This window comes from Antechinus flavipes, chromosome 4, assembly GCF_016432865.1.
Source record: "Antechinus flavipes isolate AdamAnt ecotype Samford, QLD, Australia chromosome 4, AdamAnt_v2, whole genome shotgun sequence".
Taxonomy (NCBI): domain Eukaryota; kingdom Metazoa; phylum Chordata; class Mammalia; order Dasyuromorphia; family Dasyuridae; genus Antechinus; species Antechinus flavipes.
In genome coordinates this window covers 165,320,562-165,334,237 of record NC_067401.1, presented here as the reverse complement: position 1 = coordinate 165,334,237, position 13,676 = coordinate 165,320,562, and the positions used below count along the sequence as shown (strand labels likewise).

Below are 13,676 nucleotides of genomic sequence, written 5' to 3'. Positions count from 1 at the left end.
CCGGAAGGTTATCCCGCTGCTGACCATCCAAACATATTCCTAGCCAGAGCTTTTTTGGGCTAGTCCGATCCTTGCATCTTTCTGAGAGCGGAATAAAGTGATCTTATTTTGGTAGTATAGTGTAACTGGGCAAGGCGGACCGCTTCTTCTGGGCTGGGCATCTGCCAGCAACCTCGCTGTATACAACAGGCCCTGTCTGTAGCTATTTGCTGTAACAACTGTTTTGAAACAATTTTTTTTTCAATCCCAGTTTTTTTTTTAAGTGAACAGAAGAGGTGGTGGAGGAGGAGAAAGAGGAAGCATAGGAAGAAGAAAAAGAGACAGGGAGATGGAAGGACTAGAGTAAAGGAAAAAAAATAAAAGGGAGCAAGATAACTGCAGGTTTTTCCTTCTTCCCCATCCACGTCCAGAATCATTTCCCTTGATGATTAGGAAGGGAAAAAAAGCAAGTTTCTGTTTATTCGAAATGTGTATGTGTGTGAAAAGGAGGTCTAGGGCTGGGCTAGTAGGAAAGAAAACATGATTTAATTTTTTTTTTTTTTAGCAACCCCTAAGCAACTCTAAAATAAAATTGGCTAGTATTGATCTTGCAGGATATTCAAGAATTTGGAGGGAAACTACAAATCCAATGGAAACAAAGTATTACCCCTGTGTATATCTTAGCCTTTGTAGGTTTCGCTGCTCCCCCTCCCAAGAGGTTTTTCCACTGCCCCTCGGGTCTTCGGCCTCCTCCCCATCATCTTTTCCTTTGTGCTGTGTTTTCATTCCTCGATCCTCCTCCCTAGGTAGTTGGGGGCATTTTCTGGCCCCCTTATAGTCTTAAACCCGTGACTGGAGCACCGCTGGGTGGGGGGAGGGTCCATCAGCCACGCTCCAGGGCTCCTGGACAATTCTTTAAGCGTCCAGGCCCCTTCCCCCTAAGTCCTGGAGGGCTGAGGGCTCCAAGAGCCCCTCCTGGCCCTTGGATGCTTTGCTTGTTCCAGGACCAAGGGGAGGGTCAATCAGGCACCGGAAAAGCTAAGGGCTCTCCTCCCCTCCCCTCCCCTCAGACAAAGGGCAGCAAAGAGAGGGACAGAGGCTTGAGCCCCGCTTCCGGGTCCAAGCAAGGCCCAAAGTTCCTTTTCGTAACAGTCTGATAATTTACTGAATTTTTTAAGCAGACAACTCTAAAAACCCATCAAACTTGAAATTTCCCCTCTATGGTTGTATTAGGTGAAGTTATTTTGTATGTCTTCCCCTTGTACTTTTTTCCTTTGAAGAAAAAGTTTTATTTTTAAAAATCGGATAATTTAACCTCAAGGATGGGGAGGGGAAAGATACATTAACAAGAGTAAACTGAGTGGGAATTTGTATAATTGGGCTAGGAAAATAAGAGCAATAAAAAGGAGGGGGAAAGCAGATGTTTTAAGAAAAGGTCGAGTCCTTTCCTATCCTCAGTTCTGTGTCTCCTTTTACAAAAAAGACTAATTTGTATTGTGAAGTGCACATTGCCTAAAAGATGTTTGCTTTTAGATCTAAATAGCACTCATTTTTCTTATTTCTAAAACTCGAATGGGAATCTTTGAGATTGGATTTCTGATTCAGATTCTCTGGTGGAGAGAGGAAGGCAGTGGGAGAAAAGGGAGGGTTAGGGTAGAGGAAAGGGATAAACGATACAGTTCGACTAGAGATACAATAGAATCTCACCACAGAGCCAGTTAAGGGTCTAGGACCCTAAACACCGAGAAATCAGTGTATTGTGTAAAAAGATATTAGGTAAAATTAGGGACCGGGTCCCGGAATTTCACTTCCTTCTTGTGATTGATCCTAAAAGGACACTATGTGTCACGAGAACCCGTTGCAAACTGAAAAATTCAGGGGATAAAGGAAGAGTATTGGGACTGGGGTCTCTAGCTTTACTCAGCAGATCTTGTGAGCCTTAGTTTTCCAAGGGGACTTGATCCAGGTATTTAAAGAATTTGTTCCCAGTCCTTCCTGGTTTTCTCTTGTCACTTTCTATAACAGCATCTCTCCACGCTGCCTTGGCTAGAAGCAAATTCCTCGGCTCTTTCCTCCCTCCTCTCTCCGCTGCACCCGGGTCTGTAGCGTAGACACAACCTAGGGATGCAAAGCAGGCAAGTGGGAGGGGGAGGAGAAGAAGGGAGGTGTCTCCTGCCTCTGAAGCATTGGTGTCAGTGAACCGAGCAACATCAAAACTCGGCCAGGGACCCGGGAATCGGGGCTTTATGAATGAACCTTTCCTTGGATATTCCAGGGAACTGAGGACATTCCCTTCCCCCTTCTCCCGTCCCCATGTACAGAAAATCCACTGGTGTGCAGACATGAATTTCTGGATACTTCATCAAATATTGAAATTTGGGGCAAGAAAAGATTACAGTAAAGACGAGGAAATTGGTTACCCCATCCCCTCCCCCAACGCTCAGTCCTTTAGCGCTTTCTTCCATTCATCTCCTTTCGAATTTGAAAATCTCACTCTTCTTACTGATCTCAAGTTTTTGACCAATTCAACTCTCCTCCTCATACCAATATCTTCTCGGGCTTGGCTTAGATTTTCCAGCTTTCTCCATCTTGGGTCTCGGGTCCCAGTATACATCCCGTTACCCGGGTTAGGCTGTGCCTAGCAAGACCTCATTCAATCATCTCCCTGCCTAATGAATAGCCGTACGCTAATCGGATCTCGTGGGCGCTTTATGGGGATTTATTTATTCCGCATTTCCAATCCATCAGGCGATTTAGCACAAACACACAATGGCAAACACTACCCCCCCTGTCAAAAAAACAAACAAACATATATTTAATCTGAAAGAGCCAAAGTCTCCTGCCACTCGTGTCCAGAATTGCCATTCCCCGCCCCACGGGCTACCTGGGATTAGACTTCCTTCTAATTTATTCCCTTTCTCAGTCGCCGGAGCCGGGACTTTCTTAAGAAACACCAGTAAAACGCTCTTGGCGTGCCGCAACCGCCTCTACCTTTGGGCTCTCTTTCCCTCTCTCCCTTTGCCCCAGTTCGTGTGCTTCGGCCAGTATCTTTGACCGCAAGAGCATGAGGGGAGGAGTTGGGAGTTCGGTTGTCTACTTTTGGAATCCTGGTCTCCTGTCCCCTGCGCAATCCATCTTCCCCCCTTTCCCTCTCTCTTGGGCTGTTGGAGGATCCCACTCGGATGCATTTCCCAATGTCCTTTTACTAGAACCCTTTCATCACTTTTTTTCGGGGAAGACAGGACGAATTTCGTCCTAATCTTCTTCCATTCCTGTACTCTCCAGTTTACCTCCTCGCCTCGGGGCCAGTTCGGAACATCGGCTTTAGGGCCGGGGGGGAAGGGGTAGACCCCCGTAGCGGAACCACTGAGATCCTTACTCAGTTTTCCACTCTCCTGTCCTCTTCTCCGAAGGCCCCGCATCCCCTGGGACCCCAGAGAGAAAGAGGGATAAGCAGCAACCCCGCTATCCCAGGTTTCTCCTTTCGCCAGGTTGGAGACTGCACCCTTCTCCCGATGCAGTCCTAGTCTGACGATTGAAAGGGAGTCTCCGGAGTCCCAGCCGGTACCCCAACCCTTGGGCCTTCCCACATGGTTCCCCCACCAATTTTACGCGCTTAATAAAATAAATAAATATGTAGAAATCAGTTTGTGGCATTCAGTCTTCTTCCCCTTTCTCTCTCTGGATTCTCTTTGATCCGCTCCCTCTCTACTCCTCGGCTCTGGGGCCGGTGGGGGTCGACCCTCGGGGATCCTGGAAACCGTCCCTAACTTATCTCCTTTTATCCAGCGGCAAAGGGCCGCCTTGAAACCGCCGGGCCAGTAATTGCTTTTTTCAGGCAGCCCAGTGCGGACTGGACAACAGCCAATCAGCGCCCTGTTTACACTTGGTGATTGACAGCGGGCTGGCACTTTGCCAACCAATCCCAAGCATCCCAAAGGAGAAGGGAGGGGAGGAAAAGGAGCTAGGGACTGGGAGGGGGGGGGATATTTGGAGGAGAAATCGAGAAAAAAAAAATCAACTCTTGTGCTTAACCCTTTTGTGTCCAGACCTAATGAAACACTTTTTATAGCTATAGTGGGTGTATGTCTAGCTTCTATTTAAAAAAAAATCTTTCCAGAGGGGGGAGAAGAGATTCTCAAACAGAAAGAAGAGGAAATAATCCACCTCAGTAAACTACTGTTAGCACTCCTCGAGAATCTATAGTGAGATTGGGAACCAAATACTAATTACTGTGCAGCGTCCCAAAAGTCTTAGGGCATAACACTAATTTCAGGGGATATAAAAAATTATTTCTGATTAAGATAGAGAATTGTTCTGAAGGATTTTTTTTCCTTATCGAATTGTGTCCAGGGAAGTGGCTATTTAGAAGCACACATCATGGTTTTTGCACATTAACAAAAGACATTTTTATTATTATAAACTTTAGATCTTAACCTTTTGATTATAGTTGAGAAAAGCATAAGCTTTCCTCTTGGCAATTATTCTCAGTTTTCCATTTTGTTTACTGTCCCTTTTATACTAAAAATTAGATTGGGGGGAATGGGGAGAAAGACCATCTGTCTGAAAAGAAATAAAATAACTTTATGTATGATCGAGGGGGATGTAACCCGGTGGAGGTCCTCAAGGGAAAACTGAAGAGGAGCGTAGACCACATCGGAGATAAGGAGGGATGGGGGAGGAGATGGAGTCAAGTGCAAATTAGGCAAGTCCAGGGGTTAGCGTCCTGGGCTAATGCCAGTACTTTTAAAGTAGAGAGAGAGGCTGCCCTTCTGCAGTTGTTCTGTTTCTTATGTGACAGCCTTGGAAGCCAGCTCTGCTTTTAGTCCGGGCCTATCAATTCGCTGATTCACCAAAACAGCTTTACCTACCACGCGCACACGCGCGCGCGCGTGCACACACAGACACATACACACTCACGATTGCAAAGTTTACATCTGCTTTAAAAGATGGTGTGGTTTCATCTTTGAGTTTCCCATAGAACAGCAGTTCAATATTTCGGCCGTCGTAAAAATGTGAAGACAAAAAAAAAAAAAAAATCAGGGTCCCCAGCCGCCTCCACGCTCACACATTTCCACCTCCTCCTCGCTACTCCACATTCTCATTCAGCCAAGTACTGATCTGCGCAGAGAAGCTGCGCAGTTGCACCGCTTGAATTAGGCGCCATTGGGCTCAGTAGTAGCCCTGCTGCTCCCTGATTGGCAGCTCCTTGGCTCGGCGCCAGCCTATTGGGAGGCCTGTTTACGCCGAGTGAGTGGCACGAGCTTATTACAGTGGAGGGCCGCACAACCAATCAGCTAGTTGGCCCATCTTGGGTGAGTGGCACGAGCTTATTAGTATGCAGGGAGAGTTGCTTTCAGGACTGAGCTGCAGGGTTTGAGAGCCGCTCTGGATGGGCTTGCTATATAGTCGTTGTTGTGGAAGCGGCGCATTTACAGTGCGACAGTCAGCACATTGAAAATACCAATAGGAATACAAAACAAAGTCACATTTACTGATTTAATTGTATTGCATTCAATTGTATCCAGGGAACAGCCTCCAGTAAGTAATTGAAATTGCTTTCATTTTTAAATTTTTTGTCTTTTTTATTATTATTTTTCTTTGGGAATTTAAAAATTTTGAAGGAGAAAGCCAGGATTGTGATTTTTAAATATTTTCTTTTAAAATTATTTGTTATAATGTCGAGCAGATTTTTTTTTGTGGAGATGGAAGAAATATATTACATAATATATATACACGTGTGTATATGTATATATATAATGTCGACAGCAGGCGATTTTTTTCCTCTCAAAAATCGTATTGATTTGTTTAAAATTCCCCCCACCCTGTTCTGCGTCCTTGCTTTGCTCTGAGCAGTTGTTGCCTCGTTATACACTTCGAATTAAAAATAAATAAAGAAAACAGATTTTCGTTAGGTCACGGTTGGCCCATGGATATAAGGCCGGGCTTATTTTTAATATCGTTAGTAAACGGATCCCCAGCTTCCCTAGAAAATTATGTCCACTATTACTTGAACGAAAAAAAAAATGCCCTCCCTCCACCCCAACTTCTCTCTCCCTCTCCTGTCGTCGTCCCTTCCCCCCCCCCCTTTCCTCCCAGCAATCTCAGTTTTTTATGTTTTGCCGGCTACTACCACTACTAGAAAAAAAGATTCATTGTAAGACTTTGCCTGCGAGGAAGGTGATTGTGGGAACTCTTAAGCTTCACTGTCTAGGGGAAGAGTGAGAGGGAACCTTCCCTTGGCTTCCCTCGGTCCCCGGTGCCTTATTTCTGAAGAAAGATTTCCAAAGGGGAAAAAATCTGCAGGAAAAATAGAAATGTAAATTTCCATCCTTCAGCGAGAAAAGTTTTTTTTTTTTAAAGGGGGCATTTAATTTTGTAATTTTCACTTTTCGTTTGGGAAAGTCAAAGACGTCTCTTAGTCTGGGGGGAGTTGTAAAGGATGCGAGAGGGAAGGTGCTGAAAGAGAGCTGTGTTTGGGGGCAGAAATCTACACAGCTTTTACATTTAGTCTCTCTCTTCCCCCCTCGGGGTCCGAAACTGCAGCTGAAGCCTGCCTAGTAGCGGGAGCCCTCGGCCTGGGGTTTTTCAAGCTGGGGATTCTGGGGAGAAAGAGGAGACGACCTGGCTTGCTACGTGGAGAAGGGGGAGGGGAGATATTCTATTTCTTGGAAAGGAAAAGAGAAAAATATTCTGCCTTTGCATTTTCCATATTCTTTTGTTTTCTCTGGAGCACTGCAGTTCCCATGCTCCAGGTCCCCGCGCGGTAGAGGATAGGGCAGCCGAGCTGCTTATGCAATTCGCTGTGAGCGGGTTCTGGGAACTTGGGTTCCCTCGGCCTCGGGGCTTCTGAGGGAGGGGGAGTAGGACTGGAGGAGATCCTGGGAATATCTCCTCCACACCAAGGTAGTGGAAGCACAATTTCTCTGGTGCCTAACCCCTTCTCCCGGACGATTGAGAGATAGTGCAGGTAGCGGCCTGCTGCTCCCTCAGGCCGTCTCCGCCAACCCCAAGCTAACTCTCCCTCTGCTGCTCCGCTTCCCTAGTATTCTACGACCCTGGAGTAGGCAATTCAGAGCCCAGGGCCTAAGCTGGGTGCACTCTTGGAGAGAGACGGAGGGACCCTCGAGAAGAATGGATCTTGCTGCGCCGGGAGAAAGTGGTTTTGGTTGTAATTTTTTTTTTTGCTAATTTAAACAACTGTGTGTTTATTTTAAAAATCACAACCCGTGTTTTTAACTACAACCAGACGCGGCTTGGCGACTACAAGAAGACTGGGTTCTGACTCTGGGACCAACTAGGACCCGAGGGGCCCCTTGAATGCTTCTCCGGAGCTCAGAAATCAAACAAACCATCCCGCTGGGCAGGGTTGCCGAAGAAAGGCGTCGGCTTGAGCTGGGTTTGTCTGGGCCCACGTTTTTTTACTCTGCAGCCGCCAGGCTCAGCCCTTTGTGTCTTTTTTTCTCCCTCATTTTTAGTGACTTACTTAAAATATATTTTTCTCATTTTACCCCCTTATAAGAACGCGGGATCTGTGTCCCTTTCATAGAAATAAAGTTAGCTCGTGCTCTTTCCTTCCTATTTCTTTCACAACCCCTTCGGATTTTTACACCAATTCTCCTTTTCCTTTCTCGACCGGCTTGTCTGAGTAAACGTTACTGGGTTCGAGTCTTAGTGGACTCAATTCAGAGCTTTCAGTCACCTTCCCCGGAATATAGATAGCAGAGATGATTGGAAAGCGGTGTGGCAGAAGGGAAGAATCCCTGAGTGGGGAGCAGCTTAAAGTGGTAGCTGGACTATTAGAGACGCTAGCGCGGGCTTTTAACCTCTGGAGTGAGATCGGCACAGGATGGAGGGAGGCTTCGACATTATAGTGCTGGTAGTGTCGATTCGGTCTTTGGTGGGCCATGGGGGTGTGGGAAGGAGGATCATACCGCGGCTGCTTGGATCGTTCTCCCCATGCTGCCTCCCGGAACCTTATTAACTCTGGGCTTGAACGAATCTGAGCCTTAGCTTCCAGGAAGAATCCAGGACTGAGCGGTTCCTTCTTGTAGGAAAAAGTAAAAATACGTAACGAAGTAATCTTAAACATAAGTGTAATTTACCCTCGATTTGCTTTAAGAAGGGAGCGACCGAACCAAAAAAAAAAGGGGGGGGGATCGGCGCGGGTCTCCAGAATCTCAATATTTCTATACTTGGTTCTCTCAGATTTTTTTAGTTTGACTCTTTGTCAGTGTGATATACAATCTCTACAACCTCTTCTTTTCCCATCTCCGATATTTTGAAACTAGAGATTTTCCTTTCTCTCTCGATTTCTGTCTCTCCTCACTCCGGGGTCTGCCCTGCAGCGGCCCTCATCTCTCACTTCCTGCGTGGACAGTTAGCTCCCGAGTCTCTGAAAGTAGGCCTTACTAGCTCGGAGATCTTCACTTCCCATTAGGGGTTTTCAAATGTTTTTTTCTTTCTCTCCCCCTACTCTGGCCCCATACCAGCGCCTCCGAGGACTAGGAAATATTTGTTAGATCGAGGGAGATAGCTCGGGCTCTCCACCGGGGAGGGGGAGGGGGAGGGGAGCCCCTAGCCCCTTTGTGTGAAGTTGTAAGACAAAGAGAACTCATTGTGTAGTCCCCTTGTATTTACAATGCAAAAGCTCCTCGTGTAAATATGAAAAAAGCTTATCAGCTGAGCAAATATGTATTCACTTAATACATTAAGTTTTCGGTTATAGATTAAATCAGACACAAAATTGCTTGCAAATAAGACATTGTAGAACTCAGAGCATTAAATATAGCAATTTTAAATGGTATTCACGAAATGAAAAACATCTTAATCACTTTGTTGTCACGATGGGGTGGCTAAAAAACACACCAAACTCGTAAGGGCTTTCTGTTATATTCACTATTAACAATATTGAGCCTATTATTGTCTCCTTTTGTTAGATGTGGTATTAAACACTAAAACAATGCGATGAAGAAAGGGAAAATATACAAAATGAACGAGTGATAAAAAAAGAAAGCCTAGGAGGCAGGAACTTAACTTTCACATATAAATATATAATAATGCACATATATGTGCACAATATAGATTGGCTCTTCTCTTTGCCTCATCCGGGCTTCATTAATCGATTCAGGTTTTGTTTTAATGGGAGTAACTGCAATTCAACTTGAAAATATGGAGAGGGGTGGATAGGAGAGGTTTTGGGTGAAAAAAGGATGGTGGTGGAGTAATTATTATACACTCCTCCTAGACTTGAAATCAGGAGCAAGTGGCAGTAGAGTGGGACCGGCTTGGCCCCAGACCCCTCTTTTCCCAGGTGTGGAAGGGAAGATTTGCTGTTGGTCTGGCGATGTACGAGGTGGGAAGGAGCCAAAGACCGGTGTGTGAGCTGCAGCGCCTGCAAAGCAAGTCGCTTACATAACTGTTTGGTCTGAGTCTGGGTGCTCAAACCTCGGAGTGGGAATCCCCAGCCGAAATGCAAAGGGAAACGGCAGAAGCCGCTGGCTGAGGATTTTTCTTTCCCCTTCATCTGTCTCTGGAAGGACCAAGACATTCCAGAAAAGAGATGCAGTTTTTAACCTTCTGATCTACCCTCTCGCCCATTCTCACAGCTAGGGATTTTAAAGGGAGAAATTCAGCTGCTGGATGGATCCTTCCAAAAGGCCAGTTTCTGGTCCTTGGAGCACTGCTGCCCCCTCCCCCAATCCTTTAACTTGGAGTGCTGTCCGCTTGATTCTTTTGGGGGAAGAGGGATCGAGTGGGGTGAGAGAAAACCTTTTATTTGTCAAGGGGGGAAATGAATTAAAATCATTTGCACTCGAATACATCCCCACCTTTCACTAGGTCCCTGGGTTGTGGGCCTCTAGGTTCCAGAAAGAAAGGAGTAGTTTGAGATGGATTGATCACTGCAGTTCTCGCTAGGTAACCAGTGGGGGTGGGGAGCAGAGAATGAATTTGAGATTTGAGGGTTTTGGGAGCTCCACAGTTCAGGTGAGGTTACCAATATGAGTGTATAAGGTGGGGGAGAGAAGTAGGGAAAGTGACTGAGGTGTTCCTAAGTCCAAAAGAATGGAGTACAAATCACTTATGGTTGGAGAATAGGCAGATGGAAGAAAAAGAGCCGGTTATTTTTTTTTAAGCAACCTCTTGAGTTACAATCAATAAAATTACTCGCTTAATTAGCATGGTTATTCGGTTAAGAGAGATGCAGTAAAAGTAGGACCTCTGAGAGAGAGGGAGGCTAAAAAACAAGTGTGAACAGAATTCCATTTTACTGGAGACACCTGGGGGGGGAGGGAAGGAGAAAAGGGGGGGGATGGAGAAAAGAAGAAACAGCTTCATAGAATTGGGTTTTTATTGTCCAAGTGAGAAACATCTTCGAATGAGGGACAAGGGACCCAGGCTAGATAGAGTAAGGAGGAGGGAAAAGAAAGGAGGAGGGGGTTATAGAAAGGAATGACATTGTAGGATTTCATTAATTTATGTGTGTGTGTGGGGGGGTGTTCATTATCATTATGATCTTTGTGTGGGTGTATGTCCCTGTGTGTTTTTGAATCTGTGTATCTGGATGGGTCATCGATATTGCTGTTTTCATGTGTCCATCCATTGGAGTGATTCGGTGTCTGTCTCAGTGACTTTGTGTGTATGCACCTCGCCTTTCCCCGCTAACTCCTCCCTCCTTTCGGGTACTTCGATGCCCTGGACATCCAGTCTGACTATCGGGTCACTTTGAAAAAGCCCATTTTGGGAGGGGGCGCGGGGACGCCGCGGGGGACCCCTGAGCCGGAATCACAGTATCTTTCTCCTTCACTCCACAGACTATGAGCCCCGATCGCAGGAACTGCACCTGGCCAGCCCGGGAAGATCTCAGCCGGCCGACCCGCTGAAGGATTTAATCCCTAACTCCGGATCTCTTCTGGGCTGCTTTGCCCATTATTATCATTTAATTATCAGTTTTGTTTTGTTTTTATTATTTAAAAAAAAAAGCCAAATCCATTACTCCCCCCAGGATCATTATTCCCTGTTCTCCCAAACACCGTTTCATTCGGCTTCGGATTCAGTTTCTTTTTGCTCCTCTGCTTTTTCTACCGGCGCTCCCGGCTGGTTGCTGCTGCTTCTCGGGGCTCCTGCTCCCGCCGCTTAGATCTCGGCGTCCAGCGGAGGAGCCTCAGCGGCAGTGGGGGGAGGAGTAGGCGGAGCGGGGAGGGCGGCGGCGGCGGCGGCTGGCTAGGGGCCGGAGTCGCCGCTGCCGGCTCCCCGGCATGGATGGCCGGGACTTCGCTCCGCCGTCTCATCTGCTCTCTGAGCGCGGGAGCCTGGGCCACCGCAGCGCCGCCGCGGCCGCCGCCGCCTCGCGCCTAGCCCCGGCAGGCCCGGCAGTCCAGCACCCGGCTCACTTCCCGCCCGGCAAGTACTTCCAGTCGCCGCTGCCCATGGCCACGCACACAGGTCAGTGTCCTTCCTACCTATCCAGCCCCAACCTCGGTGCAGGAGAGTAGGGAAGAGTCCTTCTTCCAGGTACAGGAACTCTAGGGAACTCCCCGGCAGGAGGCCCAGGAGGCTGCCGGGGCCTCTGCCTGGAGGCTGCCACTGCCACAAAGCTGGCTGCCCTGGATTCCTGGGTTCCCTTGCTGTCTTCCACGGAGAGTCTAAGGGATGGTGGGGGAAGCGAATAAAACCATAAGAATGTTTCGAGATTATCTCTTTTTTAAAAATATAGTTTGATTTAATTTAATTTTACAATTTTTTTCCTATCTCGAGAATTTTATAGTTTGGAACTTCTAAACAAATGGGCGAAGGTTTTGGCGGCCTCGGACTTTTTTGGTCCAGCCGATTTTTGCTCTGTGCTCCACTGGCCGCGTTATCTGATTCTTCTCCCTACTATTATCGCGAAGAATAGAATAGCCCTTTAGAATAGCCCTTTAGAGCCGGGGTACACTTGGGACTCAGAGGAACAGCCGCAGAAGGAGCTAAAAATAAAGATTCCCTCCTACTTCTCCTCCTCCCTACTCCTCCTCCAAAAGAAAATAAATTCCGTTGAAACCTCTTTTCTGCATTAACATCTTTAAGATATTCTGGTGCTGGGACAAGGAGGCGCTTTCTGATGGAACAAAACGGCTGTTCTTGGTTGGGGAAGGGGGGGGGGGGAGAAGGAGCAGCGCCGAACTCAGAGTGGCCTTTTCAGATTAGGGGCAGTTGTGTGCACAGGGTTAGTGTTAATAGGGGCTGCTGGTGTAAGACTAGAAAATCCTGTTTCTATATAAAGCCTTGAAGTGTCAGGGTGAGAATGGGTTTGCAGGGGATGCATTAGCTTTAACAAGTGCCTCTGGTATCCTGCTAAAGACATACAAAGCGTGGCTAGCAAAAGAGCCTGGGGAACTCACAGGCACCCTTTCAAAAAAAAATCTGTTAGTTAAAGGGGTTTGGGGCTGCATGGGTTGGGAGGTGGGGGTAGAGGGAGAAGAGCATGACCTTCAGTATCTAGTGATCTGTGGGGTCATTATGGCCCCAAAGACAGCTGGGTGGAATGTGGTTATTCTGAAAGTGTTTCTTGAAGATCTCTGCAATTAATATTTTGGCGGAGCGTTGTGAATTTGTTAGAAAAGAAGAAAATAGAGCTCTCCATTGGTTTTGGCTTTTGCAGTAAATCTGGGTGTTAGTCCCTTGAAAATATTAAGAGGAGAATTTTAAGGCAGAAGGGGGGGGGAGAAACTTGGATTGAAAAAATATCATCAGGCTTGATTTGTTGAATTTTGTGGAGTTCCTGAATTCACCTTCATCTGCATTTGTGTATGGCCTCTGTGACTATTTTATTTCTGTCCTTGGGAAAGTAATCTCAAGACCAGTGAAGTTAGAAACTCTTCCCTTTCCTTATGATTTACATTTAATTTTTTAAATAATGTCGAGTAGAAAAAAGTGGTGGGGAAGTTTTGCTGTGGAGTTGTCATTATCTAACTATATATGTCTGAGACAGGGAATTAGATTACTGATGTGTCACCTCTTGTTGGGAAGAGATGCCTGTGGATCTGTAATCAGGTGGTTCAGCTCTTGGATCATGCAGGTTGGCTGGGCTTTGTTTACAATTTGTTTTAAACATGACTCATTTTTTTTTTGGGCTGTTTTAAAAATTCGGCAGTAACAGTTATTATTGCTAGCTTGATGAACTGTGAATACTAATAAAATTATATCTGCTTTAATGGGATTACAATTAGTATGTGGATTAAAAAGAATAGCATAGACAAGGCTGGAAGGAAAGTTGTCAGTTGGGAGTGCACTCAAAAAGAAGACTATAAATTTCCTAAAAAGAAAAACATACACACAAAATTGCATAATTACTAATGGGCTTTTAGCATTTATAACATGGTGAGATCCCCAAAAGTGCCACTAACAAACACAGTGATCTTGACACTTTCAAACATGCTGTTTTATATAATTACAACCTATATCTGCAGTCTTTTTCCATTCAAGTATTTCCCCTTCCAAATTTGACCTCTTTTCTCTGATTTTTTTCCCCTTTTTTGTTTTCCCCTTACTTCTCCTTCCTTTATATGTAAAGCTAAGGAAGAGAAGGAAAAATTGGCTGTGCAGTTGGTGATTTTATATCTCTTCCTCCATCTCTTTTGTTAAATATTTCTCTCCCTATTCTCTTAATTCAAGGTGCTCCTTAGGGAATCTTTTCAATGTGGTCAGCACCCAGAAAG

The 13,676-nt window shown here is 46.0% G+C and overlaps 1 protein-coding gene across 2 annotated transcripts in view; it reads left to right on the top strand.

The window, feature by feature from the left end:
* Positions 1-5,286: 5,286 nt before the first annotated feature.
* Positions 5,287-13,676, top strand: part of BAHCC1 (BAH domain and coiled-coil containing 1) — a 156,952-nt gene continuing 148,562 nt past the window's right edge. For both annotated transcript variants that reach the window (XM_051995391.1, XM_051995390.1), the window contains exons 1-2: positions 5,287-5,520; positions 10,794-11,424. In XM_051995391.1, coding sequence (XP_051851351.1) covers positions 11,238-11,424 — 187 coding nt within the window. In that variant the 5' untranslated portion in view covers positions 5,287-5,520; positions 10,794-11,237. The remainder of the gene's footprint in view (positions 5,521-10,793; positions 11,425-13,676) is intronic.